Raw genomic sequence first — 13,227 nt, 5'->3', positions numbered from 1 at the left:
TTGTGGTCCCGTGAGCTGGAAAATCTTTGCGCAGGGTGCAGCTGAGAGTGGCATTTTTAAGTAAGTGACAGCGTGGTGTAAGATTGGCCGGTCCTTTGTCACAAGTTAGTGAGAAGTGCAGGGATCTGATACCTGCGTCTGTCACAGGCTTCCCCACCAAATAATAAATATGTTTAATACAGACCTAGCAGGATTGGGTTTGGGATTTTTAATATGTCTTAAAGAGACAAATACTACTGTTCTCTCACCTACACATGGTGAGGGGCTCCAGTGTTGATTACTCATATGGATAAAACATATTTTTTGTTTTCTCAGAACCTTGTGTTGTTCTGGGTTCTGGAGCTAGAAACTTTGTAGAGCTTTGGGTGGAAATAAGCCTCAATTCCTAGATCCACATCACACATGGTATCCAATATTCATTATTACTCTCAGCTGACTGATGCTGAGCTCTCTCTCACATATGTTCTCTGCTGTGGGAATCTGTTGCTGTATAAAAAATCTGCTGATAGAATACAAAATGGTTCAAGCGCTACCTGTTTGTTTTGGGGGACTCATTATGGGGAAGCCCTTTTAGACAGGATACAACATGAGTTTGGTTACATAAGGAAATTATACTGGATGGCTGCACTTCCAATAATCCTTTTTATTGAAGCTTCACATGACAAGTGGATGACAGAAGGAGCACGGGACAAAGAGGTAGATACGATTCACGCAAATGATAGCGCTTAGTCATTACCACACGAGTTTAGTTAATGGTTCAGATGAGTAGACATTTTGTTTGTTTATGCTATTGACTTTCTGAAGAAGGCCCCTCTGCACTAAAACTATTTGTTTGCTGCCTTGCTGAATACCAGTATAGGGAAGACCTGTGTGGAATGTCCCTGTCTCAAGCATGGTTTACAGTTGCCAATACCAATTGAGCCTGTCCCTCTTATATACACATGCACACACCAAAAATACAAGTGTATCTTCAGGAATATAACATTTCAGATTATCCTGCCAGTTTTTCGAGTTCCCCATCACTTCTGATGTTAGTCTGACAGTGCTACAGGACTTCTACCAAAACTGCAGAAGTTTTGTCAGCCCTCTTTATGCTATAACACGGCCATGAAAGGAGACATAGTCCTGGATGAGAGGGGGTTTTTCCTCCAGTGATGTGTATGTGTCCTTCCACCATCCAAATTCCCAGTTCAGCAACTGCTCATTAGGCAGACAGAACAGGAGGCTGAGCAGTTACATGTCCACAATACCAAATGCCAAAACAAGGTATTTAGCTGGATTGTTTCATAAATGCATGGATAGCAGTGTAGAGGTATCCATGCAGTACACATGCCAGTATTTTATGTATAGACTTGACAACTACTTTAAAGTTTGCCCATGTAGGGCAAACTGACAGTGTCCCAATGTACCTTCAAAAACAGCTCCCCCAACCCATTATAGTCAGGTTCTTGGCTGCAGAGAAGGTAGGCATTGCAAGGAAGTGCTATTTACAATTCTCAACTCTTCCTGGTATGGAGAAGCATGTGACTTCCTATCTTGTGACACTGTTTACTCTAGAAATCACTGACTAGGCCAAGCACGGTTACATAACTGGGGGAGTGACATAACACCGCCCCCTGTTTTCAAACACCAGTAATTTCTGGTAAAGTGAATATAAAGAAGTCTGTGGGGCAAAATGACCATGTCTCTTTAAAAGAAGTGTGGGAATTAAAAAACATACATACTTACCTAGATGGCTGTAGTATCGATTCATTGCTACAGCTGTCCACTGCTGGCTCTTCACTGAAAACTGAGTGATCAAAGACTGTTGATCGCTCAGTTCTTGGGACTGCTCTAAACAAAAAGGGATGACTTTTAGTGATCGTCTCTGTGCTCTGCCCTTCCAGCGCACACTGGAGCGCCGGGCTGTGGAGGGGTTAGGAGCGGCTGACTCAGGCCCTTAGTGGCACACTGAGAGGCTGAGCCAACTCCCAAACAGGCATTTGGGTGTATCTCAACATTATTGTTGAAATCCCTGCAGAACCTGGACTGGCTCTACGACGTGAGCCGACAGCAGGCTTTAGCCCACTGTCAGCTGAATCTGGGTCACAGGAGTGCAGAAATAGGTGAACTTCTGTGGCCCACGGGAAAAAAAATTGTCAAAAGAGCTTTGGCCATACTTCTCCTTTAAAAAACTTTTACACTTTAAAAAAGTCTAAATATATTTACCCCAAACCATTATAATTTCCTTTTAAATCAACACTTTCCTGAAATGTCTGAATTAAATAATGAACACCCAGTAATATATCAAAACAGAAAATATCACAGCACAAATAAAATGATCTGGAGCCTCAATACTCACAGTTAACATGGCAAACATCAGCTGGCACACATTGAAGGCATGCCGCCAGTTGTGATAGAGAACCATTCGATAATTCTTCCTCACTGTCAGCAGCCACCTGCACAAGGTCTGTAAAACAGAAGGGGCATGAAGATGTGCTGTACTATGTACGACAGAATATCTCATTACCAGTGTACAGAGGACCTATGCCAGTACAAAAGCGGCTGATACATGAGCAGAGCAGATGTTTACCTCGTAATCAATTTTAAACTTCTGAACCATTCCCAACTCCATGAACATTCTCAGGGCTGCTGTAATCATCTCGTCAACGTCCAGGGAGAAGTCATCAAAATGGATGTCATCGATAGAAAGTTCTGACACCAAGGGGATGTTGGCTGCCTTGAATGATAGAGAACCGAGTTACACACTGCTTCAGTGAGAAATGGACTTTGTTCATACATAGGATTTATTTTTCAAGAAATGTTCAGTAATTCATCAAAGTATGTGTTTCTCTGTGCCAAAAACCTTGTTTTTGTGTCCTTCACTAGAATTAGGCAGTAAAAATAGAAGTCCATCTTGTCAGCCTGCTGAAATTAAATTTCAAGTGAAAAAACTAACAGCACTCAAAAAGAATCTACTTAACAGTTGTTTACATAACCATATGTGCATTAGGTAGAAGTCCATACAAAACTTTTTTTTCAGTTTTGGATAGAGTGGGAAAAGATCAGAACCCCTGTCAGGTTTTACTGCTATCTGGGGCTTTCTTAAGTGTGTTTGTGCAATGTGGTGCTATTTATTCTTAGAGTACCTGCATTGCAGCCCAGCACACAGCTGTGCATTATAATGTGAGTTTTGGTGAACTGCTGAAAATGCTACATGCATGATTTTTGGTCCATAGTGGTGTGTTCAAATGAATAGACTGCCCTAATAAAACACGTTAACGCACATGCATTTAACACACCACAACAAACTGGGCTGGTCTTATTGGGGCCCCTCAGAGATTCACCAGGCAAAAAGTAGAGTAAAATCTCCAATGGCAAAACAGAAATGAAGGCCTCATGCACAATGCACAAAGACATAGAGCAGCTCCTGTGTGCTGGAGCATAAAATCCCTAACATTTTCCTACACCCGGGGAGCCATTTGTGCAGCATACACCTATCTCCACCATTTGGGGAGAAACACTTTACCAACATACGTGGGTGGTGTGGCAGGTGCAGCTCCCCAGGCGCAGGAAAGCACAGAGAAGCTGCTATATGTCCACGTGCATGAGGCCTAATAAAGTTGCTCCATTATTAGTACAGTAGGGGAAGGCAAGAACCCCTGTCAGAATTGTATTGCTGTCTGTGTCTCTTTTGTAGATTTTATCTCTCTTCCTGTCTGGTGAAACAGCTGTCATGTGACAGGAAGTTAGGGCACATCTCTGCTGGGCATACACTTAGGCTGGTTTTACATTTTAATGGTGTGTTAGCGTGCATTGTGGTGCCAAAAATAAATGGTTCCACAGCACACCAATACACGCATTTTGCATGTTACTGCAAAGTTTTATCATTTCCTTTTTTTTTTTTTTTAATCAGGAAAGGTTTTTTTGTGTTAGAAAAACATACATAAAAAAATCACAATGCATTAACATAAAGGAAGCAAAGTTAAGCTAAGGGTGTAGATTTAGAATAAAGGCATATGAGGTATACAATACACAGCCCCATACAGTATGTAGCCTATAATGCAGATAATTCGCAATGGCACTACAAGTTAGATGCTGACACAATCTAGTAACATAAAGTGGCACTAAAGTACCCAATGGGATCATATGACACATAGAAAACCAAAAGGTAAAAAGGGGATATACAACAAAAAAAGTAAACAATAGGAAAAAGTAACGATTACACTCTCAAGTGGCCAACGGGCCAACAAAACAAAGAATGTCTGGTCCCCACTACCGCCCCAAAGCTCAATCAGATTTACCCCCAGTAGGCAAAATACAGAAAAACAAAGCATCATTTAAACAAATAGCTGAGGAAGAGGGAACCCATAGTTATTGCATATACAACATAAGTATCTCTCACACCTGTATAAGCATATCCATAATTAATTGTGGTGGTGCAAGACCTGAAGTGCTCAACCAGGCCTGCCAGATAGATAGAAACTTTTTGAGGATGTTCCGGTGTTGGTAGGTCAACTGCTCCTTTATCATTTGCTTTTAATAAAGTAGGTAAGTGCTAGAAATGTTGTGAGGTTTTAATTGCTGAGGAGTGTTTTCTCTCATTTTCTGTCCCAGTGACAGTGGTCCCGAAGATAGATCCCTTCAATGATGACACATGTGGCAATGAAACCCCTATGCTCATTAGTGTAGCAAAGGAATGCTGCTGTCCAGGGCTGGTGCTTCCACTAGGCAAACTAGGCAGCCGCCTAGGGCGCATTGCCACCTAGGGGCGCAGCCAGGAGTCGGCAATCTCTCTCCATCATGAATGATTATTGTGAGCTGAGGGGAAAGGTGGCCGTAGGGGAGGAAGAAGGGACAGAGAAAGATGCCAGGTGTCTTAGGCAGTGGCGGAATTATCAGGCCCTGGCTTTCCACTACTGTTGGAGGGGCCCCAAGAGGCAGGAATGGAGCCCACCAGAGTGCTGCCTGCATGATGATCCTCTTAAGCTGGAGCTGAACGGCCTTAACCCCGGCAGGAAGTGACATGGAGGAACATCAGGGTCCCCAACTGTGATATGGAAAAACATCAGGGTCTGACATAGAGGAACATTGGGGTCACTGAGTATGACAGCATGACATGGACGAACACGGGGGCCCCTGAGTGTGACATGGAGGAACATCAGGGTCAGTGGGTATGACAGCATGACATGGAGGAATATTGGGGTCCAAGGGTGTGACATGGAAAAACATCAAAGTCCCTGGGTGTGACACGGATGGACATTAGGGTCCCCGGGTGTGACATGGAGGAACATGGGGGGTCACTGGGTATGAAAGCATAACATGGAGAAACCATCAGATCAGGGTCACTGGGTATGAGATAGAGGAGTATTTAACCCCTTCCCTTTTTTTTTCTTTGGGGGGGGGGGGGGGGCCAATGAGCTGGTCTTGCCTAGGGCGTAAAATAGTCTAGCACCGGCCCTGCTGCTGTCTTACAAATGGAGTCCAACAGGTAATATGACATTGTTGGGTAATTCAAACTACAGATGTCCATCAGAAATGTGGCCTGTAACCCTAAAGCTAAAGTCAAAACTACCCTTGTAGTGGGCTTCCCCCATGCACAGCAAGGGTTAAATGCTTGTTTTTGCCTGAGGCTTTACTCTAAAAACCAATTTTACTTATAATAGCCCTCCTTACTGCAGGCTTCTTCCCCTCTGTGTGATTGGTCCCCTGAGGCCATCTCTCTTCAGTGCTCTGTCTGTCATACTCTGATATCATAGCTTACAATGCAGGACCAGCAGTCCCACATTTTAGGTGAGGGTGCTGGGGGTCTGCCCACAACCCAGAACACCAGAGAGAAAAGGAGAGTGCCAGCTGCAGGGGAAGTATGGGATCAAGTAAATACATTTTTTTATTTAACCCTTGGAATGTGAAATATTAGCATTCCAAAACAAAAATCTTCCTTTATAGACTTGAGCTGACCCCAAAATTCAGTTTAATTATTTAGACATGAGATGTACAAAGTAGAAAATATATAAAGCAGCCACATAAACGTTGATTGCACAGGACTGTAAACAGATTTATGGCACATCAATTGACAATGGAACAATGGAAGAAAGATATCTTGCTGCCTTGGGTACCACATGCTGTTTCACTGGATAATTATGTTCTTGTGTGTTACAGTCAATAGAAATCTGACAAATTGCAGAAATACTGCTGACCCCGGATGGGATTTCCACTATGTATGGTTCTATTTTTATCCATATAGAATGTAAGGTGGTTAAAAGGAATGGAATATAAGTAAGTATTGGTAAAAGCATATGATAATGATTAAGCATATGGTAATGATTAAGCACAAGATGTATGTGTGAAACGCGTCTACGAGACTTTATGCTGGTGTCTTTGGTGTCATCACTTGCAACTTTTTGGAAATAAAGGTATTTGAAACCTATTGGAATCCCTGGATGTGCGGCTAATTCTTTTCCTACAATTGATAAAAGCATAGGCTGCATGGAAGGATATAAGCATTAGAACAATTTTAGTTACACAGGTACATACAGTAGTTGGTAAGGTTGAATGAAGACCATCCAGTTCAACGTGTGTGTGTGTCTGTACATTGTGTTTTCTAAGAAACACATCTAAAAGTTTTTGGAATTTTTCTATACTCTCGGCTGGCACCACCAACCTATGGAAGAGAGTTCCACATCCTTACCGCCCTAACAGTAAAGAACTCCTTACACAGTATAAGATTGAACAACTTCTCCTCCAATTCCATTGTGTGGCCACCTGTCTTTTTTTGGTACCTAATTATAAATAGTTTTCTCCCATTGCTAGAGTCACCTTTCAAAGATTAGTATAATGCAATCATATCCCCTCCAAAGCGCCCACTCAAGAGATTATGTTTTAATTATTATCATAGTCCATTAACATTGAGTAAGGAAAGCAAGCTCCATGTAAGCTTCACTGTCCTTGATGGTACCATGAAAGTCCATATGCCTCTTAATTTTCCTATTTTAAATCGCTCTGGATGGAGTTTATATATGCAATATCTCCCCATCTTCATATGACAGTGCTGGCCCAATTTCCAAGCACCAACGCTGTCACACGAGAGGGCGGAGAATAAGTCACATGCACTTCCATACTAGCTAATCTTGAAGCTATTTAGCAAAGACATTTTAATTCATTATGTGAGTTACGTACAGTAAGAACTGCGGCATGCAAGTGTATGTGATCTATAAACCTGTTTATTTTGTACTGGCTAGTGAGGCCAGCTAGTAAGAAGGGGATGATTCTTATGTCTGAGTTAATGTAGTCAATACATGAAAACAGAGTATGCCATGAAAAGCAATGTGCTGTGGCATCAACAGTCCCTAGGGATGTGGTGGGTGCAAGCACCTGCTGCTTTCTTTGGAACCAGTGACATCAGGAAGTTGTCATACAGTATATAGAAACATTAGCAATACCATTTCGTCTCCTGCCAGGGGGTCAGATGGGCAAAAGTTTGGGCGTTCGTCTAACTAGGTTTGGACCAACTCATCCCTACATACCAGAGTGGCAGGTACACATTAACCAACCTGACTTAAAGTAGAACTCTGGGTTTAAACTATCTAATCCTGAAACTGCTCCCCCCCTCCCTACCCACCCTGCAACATCTGCACCTAACTACCCTGTAGAAGAAAGATGCATATACAGCACCTTGAAAAAGGATTCATACCCCTTGATATTTTAAACATTGTGTCATGCTACAACCAAAAACCTAAATATATTTTATTGGGATTTTATGTGATAGACCAACACAAAGTGACACATAATTGTGAAGAAAGGAAAATGATAAATGTTTTTTTTTGGTGCATTTTATTCAGTCCCCTTTACTCTGATACCCCTAACTAAAATCTAGTGGAACCAATTGCCTTCAGAAGTCACCTAATTAGTAAATAGTGTCCACCTGTGTGTAATTTAATCTTAGTATAAATACAGCTGTTCTGTGAAGCCCTCAGAGGTTTGTTAGAGAATCTTAGTAAACAAACAGCATCATGAAAGCCAATAAACACCAGAAAAGTTGGGGATAAAGTTGTGGAGAAGTTTTAAGCAGGGTTAGGTTATAAAAAAATATCTCAAGCTTTCAACATCTCACATAGCATTTTTTAATCCATTATCCAAAAATCCATTATCCACAGCTTCAAACCTTCTAAGACATGGTCGTCCGCCTAAACTGACAGGCCGGGCAAGAAGAGCATTGATCAGAGAAGCAGCCAAGAGGCCCATGGTAACTCTGGAGGAGCTGCAGAGATCCACAGCTCAGGTTGGGGAAACTGTCCACAGGACAACTATTAGTCATGCACTCCACAAATCTAGCCTTTATGGAAGAGTGGCAAGAAGAAAAAGCCATAAGAAGTCCCGTTTGCAGTTTGCAAGAAGCCATGTGGGGACACAGCTAACATGCCGAAGAAGGTGCTCTGGTCAGATGAGACCAACATTTTTTGGCCTAAAAGCAAACCATTATGTGTGGCGTAAAACTAACACTGCACATCACCCTGAACACACCATCCCCACCGTGAAACATTGTGGTGGCAGCATCATGTTGTGGGGATGCTTTTCTTCAATAGGGACAAGGAAGCTGGTAAGAGTAGATAGGAAGATGGATGGAGCCAAACACAGGGCAATCATAGAAAAAAACCTCTTAGAGTCTGAAAAAGACTTGAGACTGGGGCAGAGGTTCACCTTCCAGCTGGACAATGACCCTAAACATACAGCCAGAGCTACAATGGAATGGTTTAGATCAAAGCATATTAATGTGTTAGAATGGCCCAGTCAAAGTCCAAACCTAAATCCAAATAAGAATCTGTGACAAGACTTGAAATTGCTGTTCACAGATGCTCTCCATCCAATCTGACAGAGCTTAAGCTATTTTGAAAAGAAGAATAGGCAAAAATGTCACTCTCTAGGTGTGCAAAGCTGGTAGAGACATACCCAAAAAGACTTGCAGCTGTAATTGCAGCAAAAGGTGGTTCTACAAAGTATTGACTCGGGGGGGCTGAATGCAAATGCACAACACAGATATTTCTCTGTAAAAACTTTTGAAAACCAATTATTGTTTTCCTTCCACTTCACAATTATGTGCCACTTTGTGTTGCTCTATCACATAAGATCCCAATAAAATACATTTACATTTTTTACTGTAACATGACAAAATGTGCAAAAATTTCAAGGGGTATGAATAAGTTTTCAAGGCACTGTATGTACCTATTCTCAGGACGCTCCTGTCCGGTCACGTGAACGGCTCTTCTCTCTCAGCTAGCAGCGGCTTCAGGTGGAGAGGCATCACCCAGGCATTCCAGCCATTGTTGAGTGCGCTCTCCACTCCTGGTTGACCCAGGAAAGACAATGTGACCGCATTCTGCACCTTGAGAATAGGCAAGTATACACATCTTTCTTCTACAAGGTGGTTCGTATATAGAGGGGGATGGTAGCAAGTTTTAGATTAGATAGTTTTAACCCAGAGTTTTACCACAAGGAATAGATCATGTAAAAATCATATTGAAAATGTAAATACATATCCCAGTGTCCACTTATTACTGGAATTATAGTTATTAACTATAACTGTTTCTTGTAAAGATCAAACAGAAAGAAAAACTGTTACAATTTGAAACATCCATTGGAGTACATTTATTAACCTGACAGAGTATTCTTTATTTATCACCTATTTCTATTTTTCAGGTAACCTCGGACTGTCTAACACTGAAAAAGATAAAATATGCAAATTTGTGAAATTGTGATCTTCTCATGGGAAAATTGTGCCCTCATTTACTGTTTGTAAAAATACCAGAATGAGGTCAGCAAAGACTTGATCTCCCTGTTCTTAGACTGATTGTCTTCTTACCAGATGTGAAGTTTGTGTTAGGATCCTATCAGTGGATACACTTTAATAAGAAGTACTGTATAGTAATGCATATTTAACTAGGTGTCCATTTTGAAGAGCTCCAGAAAATGTAACAAAAAAAAACTTGATTTATAGAGTATACAAAGCTAAACATATGTTAAAGTTACATTTAAAGGCTAATTTTTTAAAGCAAAAAAAAAAAAAAAATAGCTAAAAGTGAGCACAGATCTTAAATCAACCACAAAATAAACTTAAAGATAAATAAGCATTCATTAATAAGAACGAAAAAGGGCAGCAAAATTGTTGATTGTGGAAAGAGCATGCTAGCACATTATGGCATCAACCTGCAGAGGGGCTGTTTAATCTTTTTTTTTTTTTTTTTGCGGAGTTCAATCACGCTTTTAAAGTGGTTTTAAACACACCTCCCAACATTTAGAGATGGGAACGAGGGACACCTACAGTATTAGCAAATGTATGTTGGCATAGGATATGCTCTCTTAAAGAAGAATTATACAAAAAAAAACTAGTTAAACCCCAAAGTGCATTTTTTACCACTAGTATTTCTTTATACTGGCTTTTCAAACTTACAAATGCAGCAATTTAGACATTGGATGAAAGGTTTAGCACTGTGAAACACTGTTTGAGAGATAAAAAAGTGCACTTTATATACAACTATATAGATCAGACCAAAATGTGGGACAAATGAGGAGGAAAAAGGGACTTTGTTGCATATCAGGGAAAGTCCCTCAAAATCAGGGACAGCTGAGAGCTATGTTTTTTAAGGCCCAAGGTTTTTTACCTTCATGCATTCTATGCATGAAGGTAAAAAACCTTCTGTGTGCAGTGGCTTCTCCAGAACCCCTAATACTCACCTGAACTCCCTCTCCAGCAATGTGCACGAGAGCTGAGCTTCCCCTAGGTCTCTCATTCCTCATTGGCTGAGCCATTGGCTCCCGCTACTGTCAATCACAGCCAGTGAGCCAATGGGGAGAGAGCAGAGGGCGGGGTTGAGCCACGGCTCTATGTGTTTTATGCATGCATAGAGATGGATTTGGGAGCGAACATGCACCAGTACCCCCAGAGCAAGCAGCTTGCTATTGGGGGCACTGGCTGAAGAGGAGGAGCCAGGAGCACCGGCGGGGGGGGGGACCCAAAAAGTATTTATTTCCTAAAAATTAGCCTTTAATGTCACTTTAAGGACTGCATTGTTTTTAATTAGTCATTTGGCTCACAGACCTGCATTGTAAGAAGGAGCATTAAAGTGCTATCATTGTGTAACACTGAGTTTATGTATGTTGTTTGCACTCATTTTGCAGCACAGCACACTACAACGCACAGTAGGTGCATTGGTAAGGTGTGCTGGGGAGCCCTTAAAGCCGAGCTCTGTCTGAAAAAAAAAAATGTTGTAGCTGCTGACTTTAATATTAGGACACTTACCTGGTTTCGGATGCAGGCGCCAGCATTGCAGGCAAGGGAAACCTGCAGTGATGCCTTCAGGCTTCACAGCTGGATTCCTACTGCGTATGCGCGAGTCGCACTGCACTTTCTGAATGGTCCTGCAATCTTCTGGGATACACACAGGTCCTAGAAGGCAGCAGGGGGAAGGAGGAAGAGCCAGATACGTCACGGCGATCTTACCCTAAAGTGGGAGCGGGTACCTGTCAAAACTAGGTACACCCCCCCCCCCCCCACACCACAAAATGCCAAATGTGCCAGTGGAGAGGGGGAGGAATTGAACAAACAGAGTTTCCCCTTTTGGGTGAAGCTCTGCTTTAGGAATGAATGGCACTGCAGTGCATCAACACTTATTATCACAACACATAGGTTTGTAATATAGTTTTGTACTATAGTGCAACTTACCAATCCCTAGATAGGTTTTCTGCATTCGTTCTTTTTTTTTTATATATTTCCACAATTTTCACATGAAGATTCTGCCAGTACCACACTTCCAGTACTAGGGTGAAAATGCTCACTTAATACAGTATATCTATAAAGAAGCAGCATTGCCACCCTAGGACAGGACTACAGAACATCTCCCCTCTTCTTCTCCATAACAGACTAAAAAATTAACAAATAGGAAGGGTATTGTTAGGGTTTTTATATAATTCAATTCAATTGAAATCCAGGTATAGCCTTTGGGTATGTTTTTGCATTTGGAATAGGCCTTATGACACCTGCTAATATGCTACCCATTCTAGTGTAGGTCATGCTGGTATCACTGGTTCTGAACACATAAGGCCAGGTTCATACATATGCGGCCATGGGTTCGTGCCTGGGGTACGGTGAGTCCCTGTTCCCCATGTCAGGTGCGAATCAGGTCCAAATGTTTGCCTGAATTCAAACCTGAATCAGACCCAAAGACACACAGGACCCTTTTTGAATGCGGGCCGTGGCCGCCCTGACCTGTGTGTACCAGCTTCATTGAGAACCGGTCACATTCAGCTGTCATGCGAATTGGCATATGGGTGAACCCAGCCTAAGAGAAACGATGACCAAAAAAATCTTCACCCGTTCTAAATTCTATTTTAACATGGAGCAAGAATGTCACCGTGTGGTGGTTTAGAATCACCTCAAGCTGCTAGCTAGAGAACAGAGTTTCTTTTCTGCTTTCAGGCAACAGATGACAGTCTAGGAATTCACCCGGGGACCGAGCAATAAGATATAAATCAGCCAAGTTCAGGTAGTCTGGATATATATGTCTACATATGGCGGGGCAATAGCAATAAAATATCATATTTGCATCTGTGCCTGCCATCAAATGCACATTGTACAAACAAACATGTCACTTTGAGTTAAACAGTATGAAAGGTAGGAGCATGGTGTGTGTATAATTGGTGAACGGTGCTGTTATTGCTTACTATTACAGTTCAGTGATGTGACACATGGAATAATAAAATTTATAGCCAAAGAGTAGCAAAATTAGAGAATAAAAAAATTTGGCATGTGGAAAAATGATAAACTGAAAGTCACACTTCTCACACAGAATATTCTATAATAAATAACACAATATGTGGCAGTGGAATATATATCTGAATATAAAAACCATCAGAAGAAAAGTGATTTAAAGTGAAATTTGTATAACAAATAATAAGCTTTCTACTAAAAAATACAAGAAATAACATACCCCTGCTGCAAATCATATTAGGAGTCAGTAAGGAATTCAGTGACTATGCATGATGCTGTAGGCCCTTGTGTTGTAGAGAACAACATGCAGACATCAAGACAGAGGTTACATCTATTACATAATAATGGGAATGTTCCGTAAAAGCCAGTGAATGGCTTAATTCTACCGACCCCCCCTCATCGAACCAACTTTACCCATTCAACCACCCTCTTTCTAGAACCTCAAATAGATTAGAAAATGCCTCACTTTATTTTTTGCATCTGTG

The 13,227-nt window shown here is 41.5% G+C and overlaps 1 protein-coding gene across 1 annotated transcript in view; it reads right to left on the bottom strand.

The window, feature by feature from the left end:
* PDE11A (phosphodiesterase 11A) overlaps nt 1-13,227 on the bottom strand; it is an 830,139-nt gene that overhangs the window by 188,986 nt on the left and 627,926 nt on the right. The window contains exons 11-12 of the mRNA XM_082260061.1: nt 2,573-2,719; nt 2,342-2,449 (exon numbers count right to left, since the gene is read on the bottom strand). Of these exons, the coding sequence (XP_082116187.1) occupies nt 2,342-2,449; nt 2,573-2,719 (255 nt within the window). The remainder of the gene's footprint in view (nt 1-2,341; nt 2,450-2,572; nt 2,720-13,227) is intronic.

The sequence above is a fragment of the Pelophylax lessonae genome (genome assembly GCF_965119305.1).
Source record: "Pelophylax lessonae genome assembly, chromosome: 6".
NCBI classification, from domain to species: domain Eukaryota; kingdom Metazoa; phylum Chordata; class Amphibia; order Anura; family Ranidae; genus Pelophylax; species Pelophylax lessonae.
The sequence above is the reverse complement of the archived record's forward strand: the minus strand, read 5'-3'. Positions and strand labels throughout refer to the sequence as shown.